The sequence below is a fragment of the Bubalus bubalis genome, chromosome 1, assembly GCF_019923935.1.
Source record: "Bubalus bubalis isolate 160015118507 breed Murrah chromosome 1, NDDB_SH_1, whole genome shotgun sequence".
In the NCBI taxonomy this organism is placed as follows: domain Eukaryota; kingdom Metazoa; phylum Chordata; class Mammalia; order Artiodactyla; family Bovidae; genus Bubalus; species Bubalus bubalis.
Window position 1 is genome coordinate 81,459,756 of NC_059157.1, and position 16,895 is coordinate 81,476,650.

The 16,895-nt window shown below is 35.7% G+C and overlaps 2 protein-coding genes across 7 annotated transcripts in view; one reads left to right on the top strand and one right to left on the bottom strand.

Moving 5' to 3' along the window:
* The window catches only part of CGGBP1 (CGG triplet repeat binding protein 1), a 99,816-nt gene that overhangs the window by 62,059 nt on the left and 20,862 nt on the right, over nt 1–16,895 (bottom strand). The gene's annotated exons all lie outside the window — the stretch shown is intronic.
* Nucleotides 1–16,895, top strand: part of ZNF654 (zinc finger protein 654) — an 83,545-nt gene that overhangs the window by 55,030 nt on the left and 11,620 nt on the right. For 4 of the 6 annotated variants that reach the window (XM_044940470.1, XM_006057827.3, XM_044940481.1 and 1 more), the window contains 3 exons: nt 10,795–10,930; nt 14,236–14,438; nt 15,015–15,154. In XM_044940470.1, the coding sequence (XP_044796405.1) occupies nt 10,795–10,930; nt 14,236–14,438; nt 15,015–15,154 (479 nt within the window). Of the gene's footprint in view, nt 1–6,703; nt 8,024–10,794; nt 10,931–14,235; nt 14,439–15,014; nt 15,155–16,895 lie in introns of those variants that run through there. The other 2 variants (XM_044940476.2, XM_044940489.1) reach the window with 2 other exon arrangements.

The window sequence follows — 16,895 nt, forward strand, 5'->3', positions numbered from 1 at the left end:
AATACTCTAGGTAGAGATGAATGAAGAGACTAAATAACATGAATTACCATCAGTTACATGGTAAGATAAAAGGTGTTTTCTTTTTTTGTTTGTTTTTTAAGGATCAGTTATGTTCTTGCTGTGGTTGAGTCTCAAGTATCTTCTGTGAAACTGAAGTGAAATTTAAAAGAAAGGACAACCTCAAGGATGTATGGAAGTAAAATACTATATGGAGAGGAAACCACTAAATTAAAAGTGTAGTGAAGGCTATCAACAGCAGACTAGCTCTAAGAAAAACCAAACCAGTGAAGTAAATAATTTTTAAAAATTAATTTTCAATTCATGGTTACATACAGCCATATCTTATTACAGTCTTCGTTTTTAGGATTAAAAAAACTCCTACAGATGCAGGACTCACATAGAAAAACTAGGGTTCTCACAAAGGAAAGAATAAAATCAGGTCTTCAGTGAACTTCTTCATTGTAACAAATGGCAGAACAAATAATATCCTGAGTTTTTAAAGGGAAAAAGTATTATTTAATAATACAGATGGCAAGCCCTGTAGTTTATGAGAGAGGACAACAGAAATAAATAGTCCAGATACTTAGAAGACCAACCAGCTACATATCTTTTATCAGGAAAATGAAAGAAAGAAACCAGCTGATTTAGAAGTGATCAAAGCAAAGAATTTACACAGAGTGGTTATGGGAAAAAAAAATAGGACTGATCTGAAGAAACAAGTAAAAGTAAGCACACTATTGTTAATATGTTGTTATGAAAATCCTATTAATACCAGAAATGATTCTGAAAAAAGAAACTATAAATTTTGAATAAAAGTACACACACAATAATCAACAACTAAGATCTCAGATTATAGTACTGATTGGATGGAAGTAAGGAAAAGAGAGAGGAATCAAGTATATTCTTGGGCATTTAAGCTGAAGTAACCATGTATGTACTTAAGTGACTTCAGTCCTGTCCAGCTCTTTGCAACACTATGGACCACAGCCCACCAGGCTTCTCTGTCCATGGGATTCTCCAGGCAAGAATAATGGACTGGGTTGCCATTTCCTTTCAAATAACCACGTAGAGTAGTGCTATTCACTAACTGAGCATTGATCATATGGGGAAGAGGAAGATCTAGAAAGAAGATAAGTTCCATTCTAGACACAAGAGTTTTAAATATCTTTGGAATATCCAAGTACTAATGATACCCAAAAGCAGAGACATTACTTTACCAACAAAGGTCCATATAGTCAAAGCTGTGGTTTTTCCAGTAGTCATATATGGATGTGAGAGTTGAACCATAAGGCTAGTGCCAAAGAATTGATACTTTTGAACTGAGAAGACTCTTGAGAGTCCCCTGCACTGCAAGGAGATCAAACTAGTCAGTCCTAAAGGAAATAATAAGTCCTGAATATTCCTTGGAAGGACTGATGCGGAAGCTGAAGCTCCAGTGCTTTGGCCAGCTGATGCCAAGAGCCAACTCACTGGAAAAGACCCTGATCCTGAGAAAGAAGAAGGCAGGAGGAGACTGTGACAACAGAGGATGAGATGGTGGGATGGCATCGCTGACTCAATGGACATGAGTTTGAGCAAGCTCGGGAGTTCATGATGGACAGAGAAGCCTGGCATGCTGCAATCCATGGGATTGTAAAGAGTTGGACACAACTGAACAATTGAACTGAACTGAACTGAATGATGCCCAATTAATGGTAGATTTATGGGTTTTTATGTATATCTCCCTAATTTGTTTCAAGTCAAGATCATGTATCATTTTATTAATCAAGAGAAAAATAAATGTTATATAGATTTTTGTTCACTTGTTAATTTAGGAGGGGGGGGGGGGGAAGAGATTGACCCTGAAGTAGTCAACAAAACCCCAACCTGTAATCTAAAAGCATTACTGCTAGAGCTCTGTAGAGATGCAGGGTTCAATCCCAGGGTCAGTGAAGATCCCCTGGAGGAGGAAATGGCGACCCACTCTAGTATTCTTGTGTGAAGAATCACATGGACAGACGAGCCTCACAGGATACAGTCCACAGGATTATAAAGAGTCTGACACAACTGAGCGACTGAGCAGAGAAGTTGGTCTTAGTTAAGTTTTTTTTTTTCTTGGTACTCTACCCTATTTTTCCATCTGTTTGACCTTCTTTGTGTGAGTAGGGAAAGGAGGTGGGAGGAAATAGGGAACAAAAACTCACAAACAGGAGGAGGCCCAAGGCTATCTTACTGTAATAGCATCTTGAAGGGCAAAAAATAATCAGAAGTAAAAGAACCAGCCACAAGAGAGGAGTGTAAATAGCTTGTTATGTCCACCCTGTTTTACTGGGGCAAGTGTTGATCTCCCCTGAGAAGTTAGAGTGGCTTCACTGGTGGCTCAGATGGTAAAGCATCTACCTGCAGTGCAGGAGACCAGGGTTCAATCTCTGGGTTGGGAAGATCCCCTGGAGAAGGGAATGGCAACCCACTCGAGTATTCTTGCCTGGAGAATTCCATGAAAAGAGGAGCCTGGCAGGCTACAGTGCATGGGGTCACAAGGAGTCGGACATGACTGAGCAACTAACACACACACAAAAAGAAGTGAGAGTATATATTCATCATCTTCATAAGACCAGTGTGTCTCCCAGATTTTATTATTTTAGCTAATAGGAATAAGTTTAGAACTATTGACATTCCACTAAAACCTTCTCAAAACCTAGATCATGTCCCCTCCCTAGACTAATTGGAATAAATTTCCCAAAGATTTGGCAAATTTCTCATCTTGGTATTCAAAACTACCTTTGTAACTCTGGTTAAAAGGTTTTAAAATATAACTCCAAGCTAGGCTTCAACAGTACATGAACTGAGACATTCCAGATGTATCAGCTGGATTTAGAAAAGGCAGAGGAACCAGAGATCAAATTGCCAACATCCGCTGGATTATAGAAAAAGCAAGAGAATTCCCGAAAAACATCTACTTAACGCTTCATTGACTATGCTAAAGCCTTTGACTGTGTGGATCACAACAAACTGTGGAAAATTCTGAAAGAGATGGAAATACCAGACCACCTTACTTGCCTCCTAAGAAATCTGTATACAGGTCAAGAAGCAAGAGTTAAAACCGGACATGGAACAACAGACTGGTTCCAAATTGGGAAAGGAGTAGATCAAGGCTGCATATATAGTCACCCTGCTTATTTAACTTATATGCAGAGTACATCATGAGAAATACTGGGCTGGTGAAGCATAAGCTGAAATCAAGATTTCAGGGAGAAATATTAATAACCTCATAATTATTGAAGATGACACCAACCTTATGGCAGAAAGTGAAGAGGAACTAAAGAGCCTCTTGATGAAAGTGAAAGAGGAGAGTGTAAAAGCTGGCTTAAAACTCAGCACTCAGATAACTAAGATTATGGCATCCAGTCCTATGACTTCATGGTAAATAGATGGGAAAACAATGGAAACAGTGAGAGACTTTATTTTCTTGGGCTCCAAAATCACTGTGGACAGTGACTTCAGCCATAAAATTAAAAGACACTTTCTTCTTAAAAGAAAAGCTATGACAAACCTAGACAGTGTATTAAAAAGCAGAGACACTGCCGACAGAGGTCCATCTAGTCAAAGCTATGGTTTTTCCAGTAGTCATGTATGGATGTGAGACTGGACCATAAAGAAGGCTAAGCGCCCAAGAATTGATTCTTTCTCGAACCTTCTCTGTTGGAGAAGACCTCTGAGAGTCCTTTGGACTGCAAAGAGATCAAACCAGTCAATTCTAAAGGAAATCAACCCTGATTATTCATTGGAAGGCTTGATGCTGAAGCTCCAATATTTTGACCACCTGATGCAAAGAGCCAACTCATTGGAAAAGACTCTGATGCCAGGAAAGATTGAATGCAGGAGGAGAGAAGGGTATGACAGAGGACGAGATGTTTGGATGGCATCACTGACTCCATGCAATGGACATGAGTTTGAGCAAACTCTGGGAGATGGTGAAGGATAGGGAAGCCTGGCATGCTGCAGTCCATGGGATTGCAAACAGTCACAACTGAGCAACTGAACAACAAATATCAGCTTAAGAGCAGGACCTTCTGTGAGAAGCAGTTTCAAAATTGTGTTCCCATATTATCTGACCATATTAATACCTAAAGTAATATATATTTTCCCAGATAAAATATTTCTAAATAAATCATTAAACCAAAGACTTGAGAAATTTTATTCATTCATTCAACAATATTTATTGGAGCTTTAGTAACTTGTCAATTTGTAGCATAACCCATATTGTGACCTGTTCTCTTGACTGACCTATTCACGGAGTCATATTTTATATTTAGTTTGCCTAGGAACCTGTGCTCAAGTAAATCTTGCAGCTACCTTAATTCTGCTTCAGGGTCTGTCTTACAGGTTAGAACTGTAACAATAGCACTTCTCTGATGGCCATATCATTTCATTACTTATTTTAAATTATTGATAGTAGGGTAGGTTGTACTTTCATACTCAGATAACACACATAGAAATATATTTCTTTGTAATCTTCAGACTTTCTATGTAAAAATAATTTTGAACTAAATTAGAAGTAAATGTTTCTTAATAAGATATGCAGAAATTAAATTTTCTGTCTTTAAATTGAAAGTGCTGTGCTGTACTGTGCTTAGTTGCTCAGTCATTTCCTACTCTTTGTGACCCCATGGACTATAGCCTGCCAGGTTCCTCTGTTCATGAGGATCCTCCAGGCAAGAATACTGGAGTGGGTTGCCATACCCTCCTCCAAAGGATCTTCCCAACCCAGGGATCAAACCCAGGTCTCCCACACTGCAGGTGGATTCTTTACCATCTGAGCCACGAGGGAAGCCTGTTACGGCAACTACCAATTAATTCTGAAATCTGATTATACTCTGAATTGGTGGTTTTACTTTATTTATGATTGATTTCCCCTTCAGAAAAAAACTAAGTAACATTTATATTGTTACCTAAAAATTTTAAATGTAAAAAAATTTAATCAGGTTTATTAAATAGGAGACAATAACTCATTAATATTTTTATTTTTTCAAAAGCCCCAATAGTTCACTGCTGCTACTGCTAAGTTGCTTCAGTTGTGTCCGACTCTGTGCGACCCCAGAGATGGCAGCCCACCAGGCTCCGCCATCCCTGGGATTCTCCAGGCAAGAACACTGGAGTGGGCTGCCATTTCCTTCTCCGATGCATGAAAGTGAAAAGTGGAAGTGAAGTCTCACAGTCATGTCCGACTCTTTGCGACCCCATGACCTGCAGCCTACCAGGCTCCTCCATCCATGGAATTTTCTAGGCGAGAGTACTGGAGTGGGGTGCCATTGCCTTCTCCAAATAGTTCACTTATAAGTACATAATTTCTAGTTATTTTTAAAGTGAAATATGGATAATTTATATGCAATAGTGAATTTTTTATAATTTTAAGATGACAGTCACCTTAGAAATTTAATCTAATAATTCCTTGTTTTATAGATCAGAAACTTAAGCTCAAATGAGTTGAGGTTTATAGAATCCTATTCTCAACTCAGCCATCTTTCCAGTGTTCCCTAATCTAAATGATGCAACCATGTGTGTGCAATAATGTATGGGTCAAAAGAACAGGTTTAAAGAAATGTTTTTATTTATACTATCTTAAATGCTTCATAGTCTTAACATTTTAAAGCCTTTTCAAGACCACCCTAATGGGGAGAGAGAGAAATAAGAAACTTTACTGCGGCTATCTGAGTGATAGCAGATGAAGGCATCGACTAGAGTACAAACTGTAATAATGGCAAGGAAGAAGCAGACCAGGAGATGTTGAAGAAAACTGCCAAGCCATTAGGATCAATAGAAGAAGATGAGTTTTATAACTGATACCAAACACAAAAATAAATAAATAATACCTAAAACTAGGAATCCTTAGACTTCTGATATCATACCCATTCAGACTTTTTAAGTTTGAACATATATCTCCAATATGTGTATAGGTGTTATTTTATGTACATGTACAAATACTATAGTATTTGGAAATATTCCCTGTGGCTCAGATGGTAAAGAATCTACCTGCAATGTGGAAGACCCAGGTTCGATCCCTGGTCCTGAAGATCCCCTGGAGAAGTGAATGGCAACCCACTCCAGTATTCTTGTCTGGGGAATCCCGTGGAGAGAGGAGCCTGGTGGGCTACAGTCCATGGGGTTGCAAAGAGTGGGACACGACTGAGTGATGGACACTTTCACTTTCATTAATACTGTATGGGCTCCCAGGTGGCTCGGTGGTAAAAAGTCTGCCTGCCAATACAGGAAACATGGGTTTGATCCCTGGGTCGGGATGACCCCTTGGAAGAGGAAATTGCAACCCACCCCAAAGTTCTTGCCTAGGAAATCCCATGGACAGAGAAGCCTCATGGGCTACAATTCACGAGGTTGCAAAAGAGTTGGACATGACTTTACCAACTAAACAACAACTATTATAAAACATAAAAATATGTAGTAAAATAATATTTTAACAGTGTAAAACTTTAATGACACCAGTATGACTAAATGTGCTTTATTTTTAAAAAATTTTAAGTTCATATCGTCACTCCAAATCTTTGTTGTGACAAAACAAAGAACCGAGGAACATACACTCACATGACAATATTATTGAAAAATTTTTAATAAAAAATTTGCAATTTGCAATTTTTTTGCAATTTGACTAAATTTGAAAAATTTTTTTTTAATTTGCAATTTTTTTGCAATTTGACTAAATTTGACTAAATTTGTTGTTTCTGAAATCACTGTTTTCTTGAACAGTAACCATTTTTAAACAAATAAACTGAAAACTCATTAAAATGCTCCAAATGAAGCATGTTTTAAACAGAAAATTCTAATTACATTTTTTTAATGTCATAAATACAAGCATTATAGTTGGTATTGAATTGGGGCAACAACAGTCATGTAATGATGTAAATACATCCAAGCATCTATTTTAAATGATCATCTCCTAAGAACTTTCTTTTTCAGAGTAATAACTTTCTCACTGTATACTGTTCTTTCTATATTAGAAAACTCAGAATGCTAATTTTTTCAAAAACATCAGATAAATACTTCTCAGAAACCTATCACAGAGAAGAACAGCAAATTTGTGAGAACTGTCTTTTTGTAAAAGAAAACTGCATAACATCTTTGAATTTTACCCCTTTTGAAGTACTTTACCACAGCTAATGAAAATATAATAATAAAAGATATGATCATTCTCATTTCCAGGTGTTATAAATTATAAAGAGTTTGCTGTGTTTTAAAGTCTTTGGTTTTATAAATCAATCACATTGAATACCTTTTACATTTTTGCTCTGATCTGCTGCAATATCTTGCTTATGAATGAATTTGACGTGGTATTTTATACTTAATTCTGGAATCTGATTTCATTCAAAATAAGACATATTTCATAATGCTTCTGCTTTCACAGATTTCTATAAAATCCTAATTTGATTTTAAAAGTTATCTATTATTTAAGAATATGTCTTCTCTGGTATACTTTCCTTTTCTGACTGAAGAAACTTCTAACTACCTAGGAAGTAAGATGATGGCAACACCTACTCAGTAATGCATGGCCTTTCTCCTATATAATGAGTACCAGAAGAGTGGAGTTGTACAGATTTTCAGTACTGCTGGAGAATTATTATGGATTGAGGTAGCTAGTGGAGGCTTCTCAGTGGGAAGACAGGAGAAAGTTGTAGGGGAGAGTGGTAGGAGAAAAGGCATAGGCAAGGAAGTATGAGATAAGCTTAGGAGACATTAAAAACCAGGCTGGAGAAGCGGAGTCATGGTGTTCATTCATAGGTGAATGAGTTAGGTTGGTAAATTCAGAGGTCCTTAAATATGAAGTTTAAGTATTAAGAACTTTTATACTATGATAAACGAAAGGATTCAGATTAAGTTTGTGTAATGACCAGAACACTGACCTGCAGCTACACAGACATGCAAAGTGACAGCAAGTTTGTGAAAGAAAAGTCTTCTGGAACTAAACAGATTATAAAAGAAGAGTGAAGAAATTATGTTTTCTCTCTACTTTGGCAAAGACACAAGGCTGAATGTAAGTTTCCAAGGGAATTATATTTAGTACAATGCAGTGAGTAAATAAAGGATTAAGTTAATATATAGGTCCAAGTTAATATATAGGTTTTTAAATTAAATAAACCTCCTAAAAAATACAATATAAATATACTCTAGAAAAGATAAGTTGTAAATCTAGAGTGATTTAAGTATTTCCTTTTTCACTTGAGAGCTTTTAAATTGAAAACCATTCACCATACTATTTAAGGAAAAATGAGCCCAAAGATACTTAAAAACTTTTCTTTCATTCTGTGTCTTATTAAATAGACCAAAGTGAAATCTTTATTTCATCTCTATTTCCTATCCAGATTTACTTCCCCATAGAAGTGGTCTCCAAAACATGTTGTATTTGACTCAAGGAATGCATGCACCAAAAAACAAAACTTTCACTTAAATATAATTGTATCTTAGAAAATGAACTTAATCTAATTTACTAATTTTAATAGAAGGATTGGTAGGAGTGCAAGTATATACTTTATAGTATAAACATTTATGACAGTGCACTTTAAATGTAGGAAGTACAATGAAAACATATGCCAGAGCTGACTGAGGGCTAGCTGTTGTTAAACATACAGGTTATTAGGGTTTTCCCTTAGAAACTTTAAATTATAATAATTAAATAGTAGGTTTAATAATTAAAACAGTAGGTTTGAATTGGGGTCTGGGAATCATCTTTTAACAAGACCTCCAAGTGTTTCTTATTTTCTGCCAAGTTTAAGATATTAGCAGTAGATCTGTTTCATCATCTTTTGACTTGAGACCCAAGTCCTGTTTTAGGTCCCACAGTGCTAAGTGCTATATTATTGGTGCCTCACCAAGAGTTCCACAGCAGAGTGAAAGCCTCACCAGTGATTCATGGGCTGGCATCCAGCTTACCGTATTTCTTGTGCTTTGGACCAAAAGCCAGCTTACAGTAGCTTAATTTGTATGGGCAATGATACGTATGTCTAGAGCAATTTAGGAATTTATTTACCTTGAGGTTTGAAACTGATTATAATTTTTATCCGTGAAGTCATTGCCCAGATCATTACTGTGTTCCATGTGTTAAAAAAATCATGGCTGATCAATAACTTTATACCTTATTTTTATGAGTGCTATAACATGCTGACACATGGAAATATAGAAATTAATTTTATGCTAAGCAGTTGGGTGTCCTAAAATTAAATATTTATTCAGAATCTTTAAACATACTAGAAAAAAAGTAACTTGCACTTATTAAGTATTTGTTATGTGCCAGGCATTGTCCCAAGCACTTTTCAGTACTAGGTGTTGTTTAATCCTCACAACAATCCTATGAAGTAGGTGTTTTTAGTATCCATTTTGTAGAAGAGTTAACTGAAAAAGCAGAAAGGTTAAGTAATTTGCCCACTGTTTATAGGGTTTTTGTTTGCTTGCCTGCTTATTTTAATTTGGGAATTCCATAAATGACTTTTAGAGGCTATTTTCATGTTTGACTTAGTGGTACTTCTTGGAATGGTTTTTTGTCTTGAAACTTGATTTCTTCTGCTGCCTTGTTCTCTTAGAAGACAAAGCCTCTTTCATGTATTTTAACAATGAATGAAAAGTGCCAATAAAAGCAAAATGTTAATTGCCACCTTGAATATGTAGCCTAATGATTCATCTAAGTAAAATTTGTAAATGTATGTGGTTTTATCCTAAGCTTCGCTTTATAACTAAGTTTTTCATGTCTGAGGGATTTTTTGAGCACAGAAAAAAATTTTGACAGTTGTTTGTGTTTTAAGTGATGTGCATTTTATTCCAGTTTTTAGCATTGCCAATGTCAGTATCTAGTTTTTTCTTAAGGCCTTAAGTTCAATTTATGCATTAAAAAATAAATATATCTATTACTTCACTAGATTTTCAGTTAATCTTTTTAAATTATCAGATTCCATGAAACATTTTAAAAAACACCTGACAAAGTACATAATGAATCTAAGATGCCTAATCAAATGATTAAATCATGTAAATCTAAGTCTAATAAATAAATTCAGTAAACCAAGTTCTCTTTAACATTGTTTACAAACTTATGTTATATAACTCATATTTTAATCACCAGTCTATGAAAACATTTCAAATATCTTTTGTAACCCACACAAATGCATAGACAAATTATCAGTTAATGCCCAACTTATCAATAGTATCTTTATCTTAAATCTAATGCAAAGTCTTCATATTATAGGCTAGATTCATTCCTTCAACCTGTCATTTCTCATCTCAAGACTATAAATCTACTTATACAACAAAGTGGAATAGAATTTCCATCTTCCAGCCTCTGCCACATCTAAGATTCTACATCTGGGATCAGGGACAAGGACCTGTACCTACCTGCCAGCCAGAGTCTGCATTGGACAGGGACCTCTTTATTCCCTTCTTATTGTCAGGCCTGCCATTGTTAATGGAAACTTTATGAGCCCTCACATAACTGAACATACACTTTTTATATTTTTGCGACCTGGTTCTTTTCCTAGGAATGATGCATCCCTTATGTTTTTCCCTTCGGTTACATTTTATCCCTGCTATAATGGGATTTTCTAAGTCCAATTTTGTATGAACTGTGTAACCTTTGGCATTAAAGCCTATTTGTGTACTAATGGGGTTTTGACACCCTAATTAGGTTACTAAAGCAACCCTTTCTCTTTTATAGTTTAACAGCTGCCTTATTGACCATCAGTCATTTTATTGACAATGATGATCAAGTTTAGTTTTTAACCCCTTTAAATTCACAAAGCCAAAATGATTTTTCTCTCCTAGGAATGCCAGAATCACCTCCGCAGATATGGAAATGTGAATCTGGAACTGGTGACTCGAATCATTAGAGATGGTGGCCCATGGGAAGATCCTGTGTTGCAAGCTGTTCTAAAAGCCCAGCCAGCATCTCAGGAGATAGGTACTACAGGAGACTCAAATCTAAACCTTCATTTGTGAGAAACAAACACAATTTCATTTTCTAACTAGAGCAGTATTAGTGTTTTTTATTTACAGTACTGAATAAGAGTAATGTATTTTCACATGAAGTGTGTTTAATTTGCTATATTAACCCAGCCCAAGAGTGATTTGACACAAGATTAGGTAAAACTATGTCTAGTAATTCCCTATTAAAATTCAGAGTGTTAACATATTTAGTATCCAGATGCTACTTATTTACAAAGAGTTTGTATTTGTCACTTCAGTTATGTTTTTAAAATCTATTTAAGTAGGAACACCCTTAAAAAAAGCAACACCCTGCTTAAGCACATGGAATCTCCCTTATACAGGAAACTCTATGAAGGATGGAGGTCCTTTAGCTTTTGTTTTGATAAACACTAACATATCCTACACCTAGCCCAGTGCCTGGTACAGAGTAGTAGGTGCTCAGTATCAGTACTTGTTTATTGAATGAATGACCACATGAATGCATAAGTGAATGTCTGACTAATTAAATGAGTAAGTAAATTTCAGTTCCAAATACTCTAGAGCAGTATTTCCCAAACTTCCTTCATCAGTAGGAGTTTTGCCTCATCCCCTTACTATCTGCATACCTTTTTGACATCACCTTCTCTTTAATCTAGATTCCAATGAGCCAAAATCTCCTTTTTTTTCTTTCTTTTTTTTTTTTTAATGGCATTTTCGCTTAGTCCATGGGTTCTGAAAATTTCTTTCTCCTGATCAAATTGTTCTCAGTCAAAGCCACCATCGATTCGTAGCTCTGTTGTGCAGGTCCCCTGGGTCAGTGCTGGTTGCATTCCGGGACACAGCTGGATGGCACGGGGTCTTCCCTAGGCCTCAGCAGGTTGGTAGCCAGAGGAAAGGCCAAAGCTTGTAACCCAGGTCACAAATCCTGAACAAGGGTGGCAGAGCCTGGTGTTTTTTTTGTTTTTTTTAATTTTATTTTATTTTTAAACTTTACAATATTGTATTAGTTTTGCCAAATATCGAAATGAATCCGCCACAGGTATACCTGTGTTCCCCATCCTGAACCCTCCTCCCTCCAGGAAGCTCTGTCAACTATTTCTAATTAATTCTTCAAAAAAAAAAAAAAAAAAATATATATATATATATATATATATATTTGCCGTATTATTTCTGAGCCCCAGAACATTTGAGTCACTGAAATTTAGAATAAGCACAAAAGTCTGGACACATTTGAGAGCATGGAGAGAGCCTATGGAGTACAGTTATAACATGGCCAGAGGGAAAAGACAAGACCTCTGGAACCATTCAGACATTGGGGAGAAAACATTGCCCACCACCAACTGCCTGAGTATGTTAGGATCTTTCTATTTGTCCTAGGTAAAGGGGTGGGAGTGGGTTGTGAGTAGAACTGAGTGGGGAAGGGGCTATGATTCTAGGGCTTACAAGCAAGCTGACCCCCAGATACAAGCATAGGGGACAAGAAAAGATGTGAGAGAAGATGAAAAGAGATAAGACCAGGAGAAATAATGAGAGTGGTGGAATGAGATGGGAAGTAGGACAAGACTAGAAGGAAAGAGCTAAGGTACATGTGGCAGTGGTATCATTGTATAAATATAAGGGATAGAAAGGAGAACTAGCACTTGATGTGAAGGTCTAAGAAAGGAATTAAAAAAAAACCAAAACTGAAGACAGAGGCAGTAGTTGCATTGGAGGAGGAAGAGTAGGGTTATTGAGGGAACGTATGAACCATCAAATTTAGGGAAGGCAGGGGTGACAGCTTTGAAGGAATCTCTGAGGAAGCTGGGGAATGTGGCCAGAGGGGATAGGAGCTAGGCAAAGACAGATTCATAGGGAGTGAGAACAAGAGAGAAGAGTTTGGATTTTTCAGATAACTTACAGGTTTCTCTAAGTAGGAGCTAGAACAAACCCATTGTTGGTCGGTGTGAGGCTGGTACCCTTTATATACACAGTTATAGGTTTCTCTGGTGGCTTAGACGGTAAAGAATCTGCCTGCAATGCCGCAGACCTGGTTCAGTCCCTGGGTTGGGAAGATCCCCTGGAGGAGGGCATGGCAACCCACTCCAGTATTCTTGCCTGGAGAATTCCCATGGACAGAGGAGCCTGGTGGGTTATAATCCATGGGGTTGCAAAGAGTCGGACACGACTAAGCAACTAAACACAGCACAGCACAGCACATACTATGTGTAGTTCTTTGATACGTACTCCTTTTATACTTACCCTAGCATACTTCATTTTGGGAAAAGCTGCTCTAGAAGCTCATTAATGTGGATGACTCGACTCGTGATCATTAGGGTAAAGATTAGTCTGAAGTTTATTTTTGCATTAACTATACAAATCATATTTGTATGCTGCTCATATATTATAAACAGAGTTGCAAGGCAAATGTTGAAGCCCAAATAAAACATTACTCATAGGCATTTTAGAAGCTATTGATTAAATATATATAATTAACTAAAACATTTTTGTATTTGAAATTATGAAATATGGGTTCCATTTCCTGCTCTGCCACTTATTTAATTAATTCTTTGTCCTTGGGCAAGTCATTTGACCTCTCTGAGACTCAGTTTTGTGATCTGTAAAACAAGTATTATATCTGTCATGAGGTTGTTGTTAGGTCTGAATAAACTTACGTAGGTAAAGGTGTTTATATATTTTAAAACTGTGTAAAAGCAAGTATTAAGTTTAGTAATTATCCTTGGGCATATATTAATGGACATATATTAATAAGCAGTCCTATTTGACATTACATTTAGCTTACTTTTTTGTTAGAAAGTAATAAAATATTTCTTTTATGACTGAACTTTTCACTAATTCAAATTATATTTTGCTATAATTAATCTGAATTAATATGGTTTTAATGGCAGATTAGGATTTAGCCTTCTAATCTTACAGTAATGAAAATAATGGTAAGAAGACAAAGTTCATAATCTTAGACTAGAAAGAAATTCCAGATCCTGTGCCATTTGAAACATATTTTAACATTAGAGAACACAAAAAAAGAGTATTTCATGTTTGTTTGTTTTTCTAATTTTGCTTCTTTCTTTAGATTGAGAAAGAATCAGCAAATATTTCTTGGGCACAGTTTTGTTGTCTTTTATTGCCATTTTTTCAATCATTTAACTGATATATTCTTTTCACAAACTCCTAATAAGGAAAATGCTATTTAATTAAATAGTTGATTTAATTAGATACTACATGTTAGTGCTGAAGTGTCAAAGAAAAATGTTTGAGACAGTCTTTTCTTGAGAGTAATAAGAGTCTGTTTTCTTTTTAATATAGTGAACAAATATTTAAGTTCTGAAAATCCACTATTCTTTGAACTACGTGCCAGATACCTAATTGCTTGTGAACGCATACCTGAAGCAATGGCTCTTATTAAATGTTGTATAAATCACCCAGAAATCAGTAAAGACTTGTACTTCCATCAAGCACTCTTCACCTGTCTGTTTATGTCACCTGTAGAAGATCACCTATTCCGAGAGGTATTGTTTGAGATTGTTTGCCTATTAAACTTACCAAAAAATACGTAGCCCATTTTTGGTAAATTCCTTTTACAGTACTATCAAAGGCTGTAAGATTACATTATCTAGATTTATTCCCTTTGATACCATTTTTAAGCTCATATTGAATTAGCTCATATTAACAAATGATGAAATTAAAATTTTCATTGATAAGCATTATTCATGTTGAGTGAGTTTCTGGTGTGACAGGTTAAATAAAAACTGAGAAGCATCAGGATTTTGCATCTTAAAATACTAAGAAATTAAATTCCAATGTTTGTTACTTTGGTGTTTTTTTAAGATGAAAGAATTAATCTTTTCCTAATATGGACCCTACGTACCTACAAGCTATGGACATTGAGGTTAAAAGTAGTCATTATAAACTGTAGGTACTATATAGTGAAACTATGGAAAACCATAAAAATAGTTCTGTATAATTCATTGTCTTTGTAGAAGAAAATTAGAAATCTAAATTCTTCTGAATGCTTAAAAATTTATTACAACTATCTTTCTAGATATTTTTAATGATATGAACTGAGTTTTCTTTCCATCTTATAGCATTTACTGAAAACTGATTGTAAGAGTGGAATTGATATCATCTGTAACACTGAAAAAGAAGGCAAGACTATGTTAGCCTTGCAACTCTGTGAATCCTTTCTTATTTCACAGCTCCAGAATGGGGATATGTACTGTATCTGGTAAGTGTTCATAATACAGACAAAGAAATGGTGAGCTGGGATGCAGAAGGAGAATTCGTTAGCAGAATTTATACCTTATTTTTTTAAAAGTTATGTGAAGATGTTAAGCCATTTTCCCCCACACACACATTTATTGTGCAAGAAACAATGGGTTGTAAGACCTAAGGGTTAAAAAAGAAAATGATCATGTGCCAGTAATAAACAGTGTTAATATTTAAGAAATGTGTTATAATGAAATAATTATGTTTTACATTACATTTAGAGTGTTATTTTTAAATTTTTTAAGAGATTATTTTTCAGAGAAGTTTTAGGTTTACAACAAAATTGAGAGGAAAGTACAGACATTTTCCACATACTCCTTGTCCCCACAAATGCATATCCTTCCCCATTATCAAAACACTCACCACAATGGTACTTTTTTTTTTTTTAAACCAAAGATGAACTTACATTGACATATATTAATCACCCAAAGTCCAGTTTATGTTTAGGGTTCACTCTTGCTGTTAACTGTTTTATGTATCTGGACAAACATATAATGATATATATCAGTATAATATCACACAGAGTATTTTTGCTGCCCTAAAAATTCTCTTTGCTCAACCTATTCATCTCTTCCCTCCCACCTCTGCCCCTTATCTCTATAGTTTTGCCTTTTCCAGAGTATCATATAGTTGGAATCATATAGTATACAGCATTTTCAGATTGGCTTCTTTCACTTAGTAATAGGCATTTTTGTTTCCTCCACGTCTTTCCATGTGAGCTTGATAGCTTTCAAATGAGCTTGATAGCTCATTTCTTTTTAGTGCTGAATAATATTCCATTTTCTGGATGTACCACAGTTTATTTATCTGTTGTCTAGTGAAGAACATCTTGGTTGCCTCCAAGATTTGGCAGTCATGAATAAGCTGCTGTAAACATCTGTGTGCAGGTTTTTGTGTGGACATAAGTTTTCAACTCCTTTAGGTAAATACCAGGGAGCATGATTGCTGGAACTTATGGTAAGAGTATATTTAGTTTTGTAAGGAACTGACCAGTTGGTTTCCAAAGTGTCTGTACCATTTTTCATTTCCACCAACAATGGATGAGAGTTCCTGTTGCTCTACATCCTCACCAACATTTGTTATTTTCAGTGTCCCAGATTTAGCCATTCTAATAGATATGTAGTAGTATCTCATTGCTGTTTTAATTTAGTTGTAGTTTGCATTTCCCTGATGACATATGATGTGGAGCATGCTTTCACATGCTTATTTGCCATCTGTATACCTTCTTTGGTGAGGTATCTGTTAAGATCTTTAGTCTGTTTTTTAATTGGGTTATTTGATTTCTTATTGTCCAGTTTTAAGAGTTCTTTGTATATTGTTGATAACAATCATCCATTGGATGAGTCTTTTACAGATATTTTTTTCCAGTCTGTGACTTGATACTGTCTTTCACAGAGAAGTTTTCAATCTTAATGAAGTCCAGCTTGTCAGTTATTTCTTTCATGGATCATGTCTTTGGTGTTATATCTAAAAAGGCATCACCATACATAAGGTCTTCTGTGTTTTCTGTTTAGACCATGATCCCTTTTTAGTTAATTTTTGTGAAGGGTGTAAGGTCTGTGCCTGGAGAATCCCACAGAGGAGCCTAGCAGGCTACAGTCCATAGGGTTGCAGACAGTCAGATATGACTGAAGCCACTTAACACACAAAATCTGTGTCTAGATTCATCTTTTTTAAATGTGAATGTCTAGTTGTTTGAG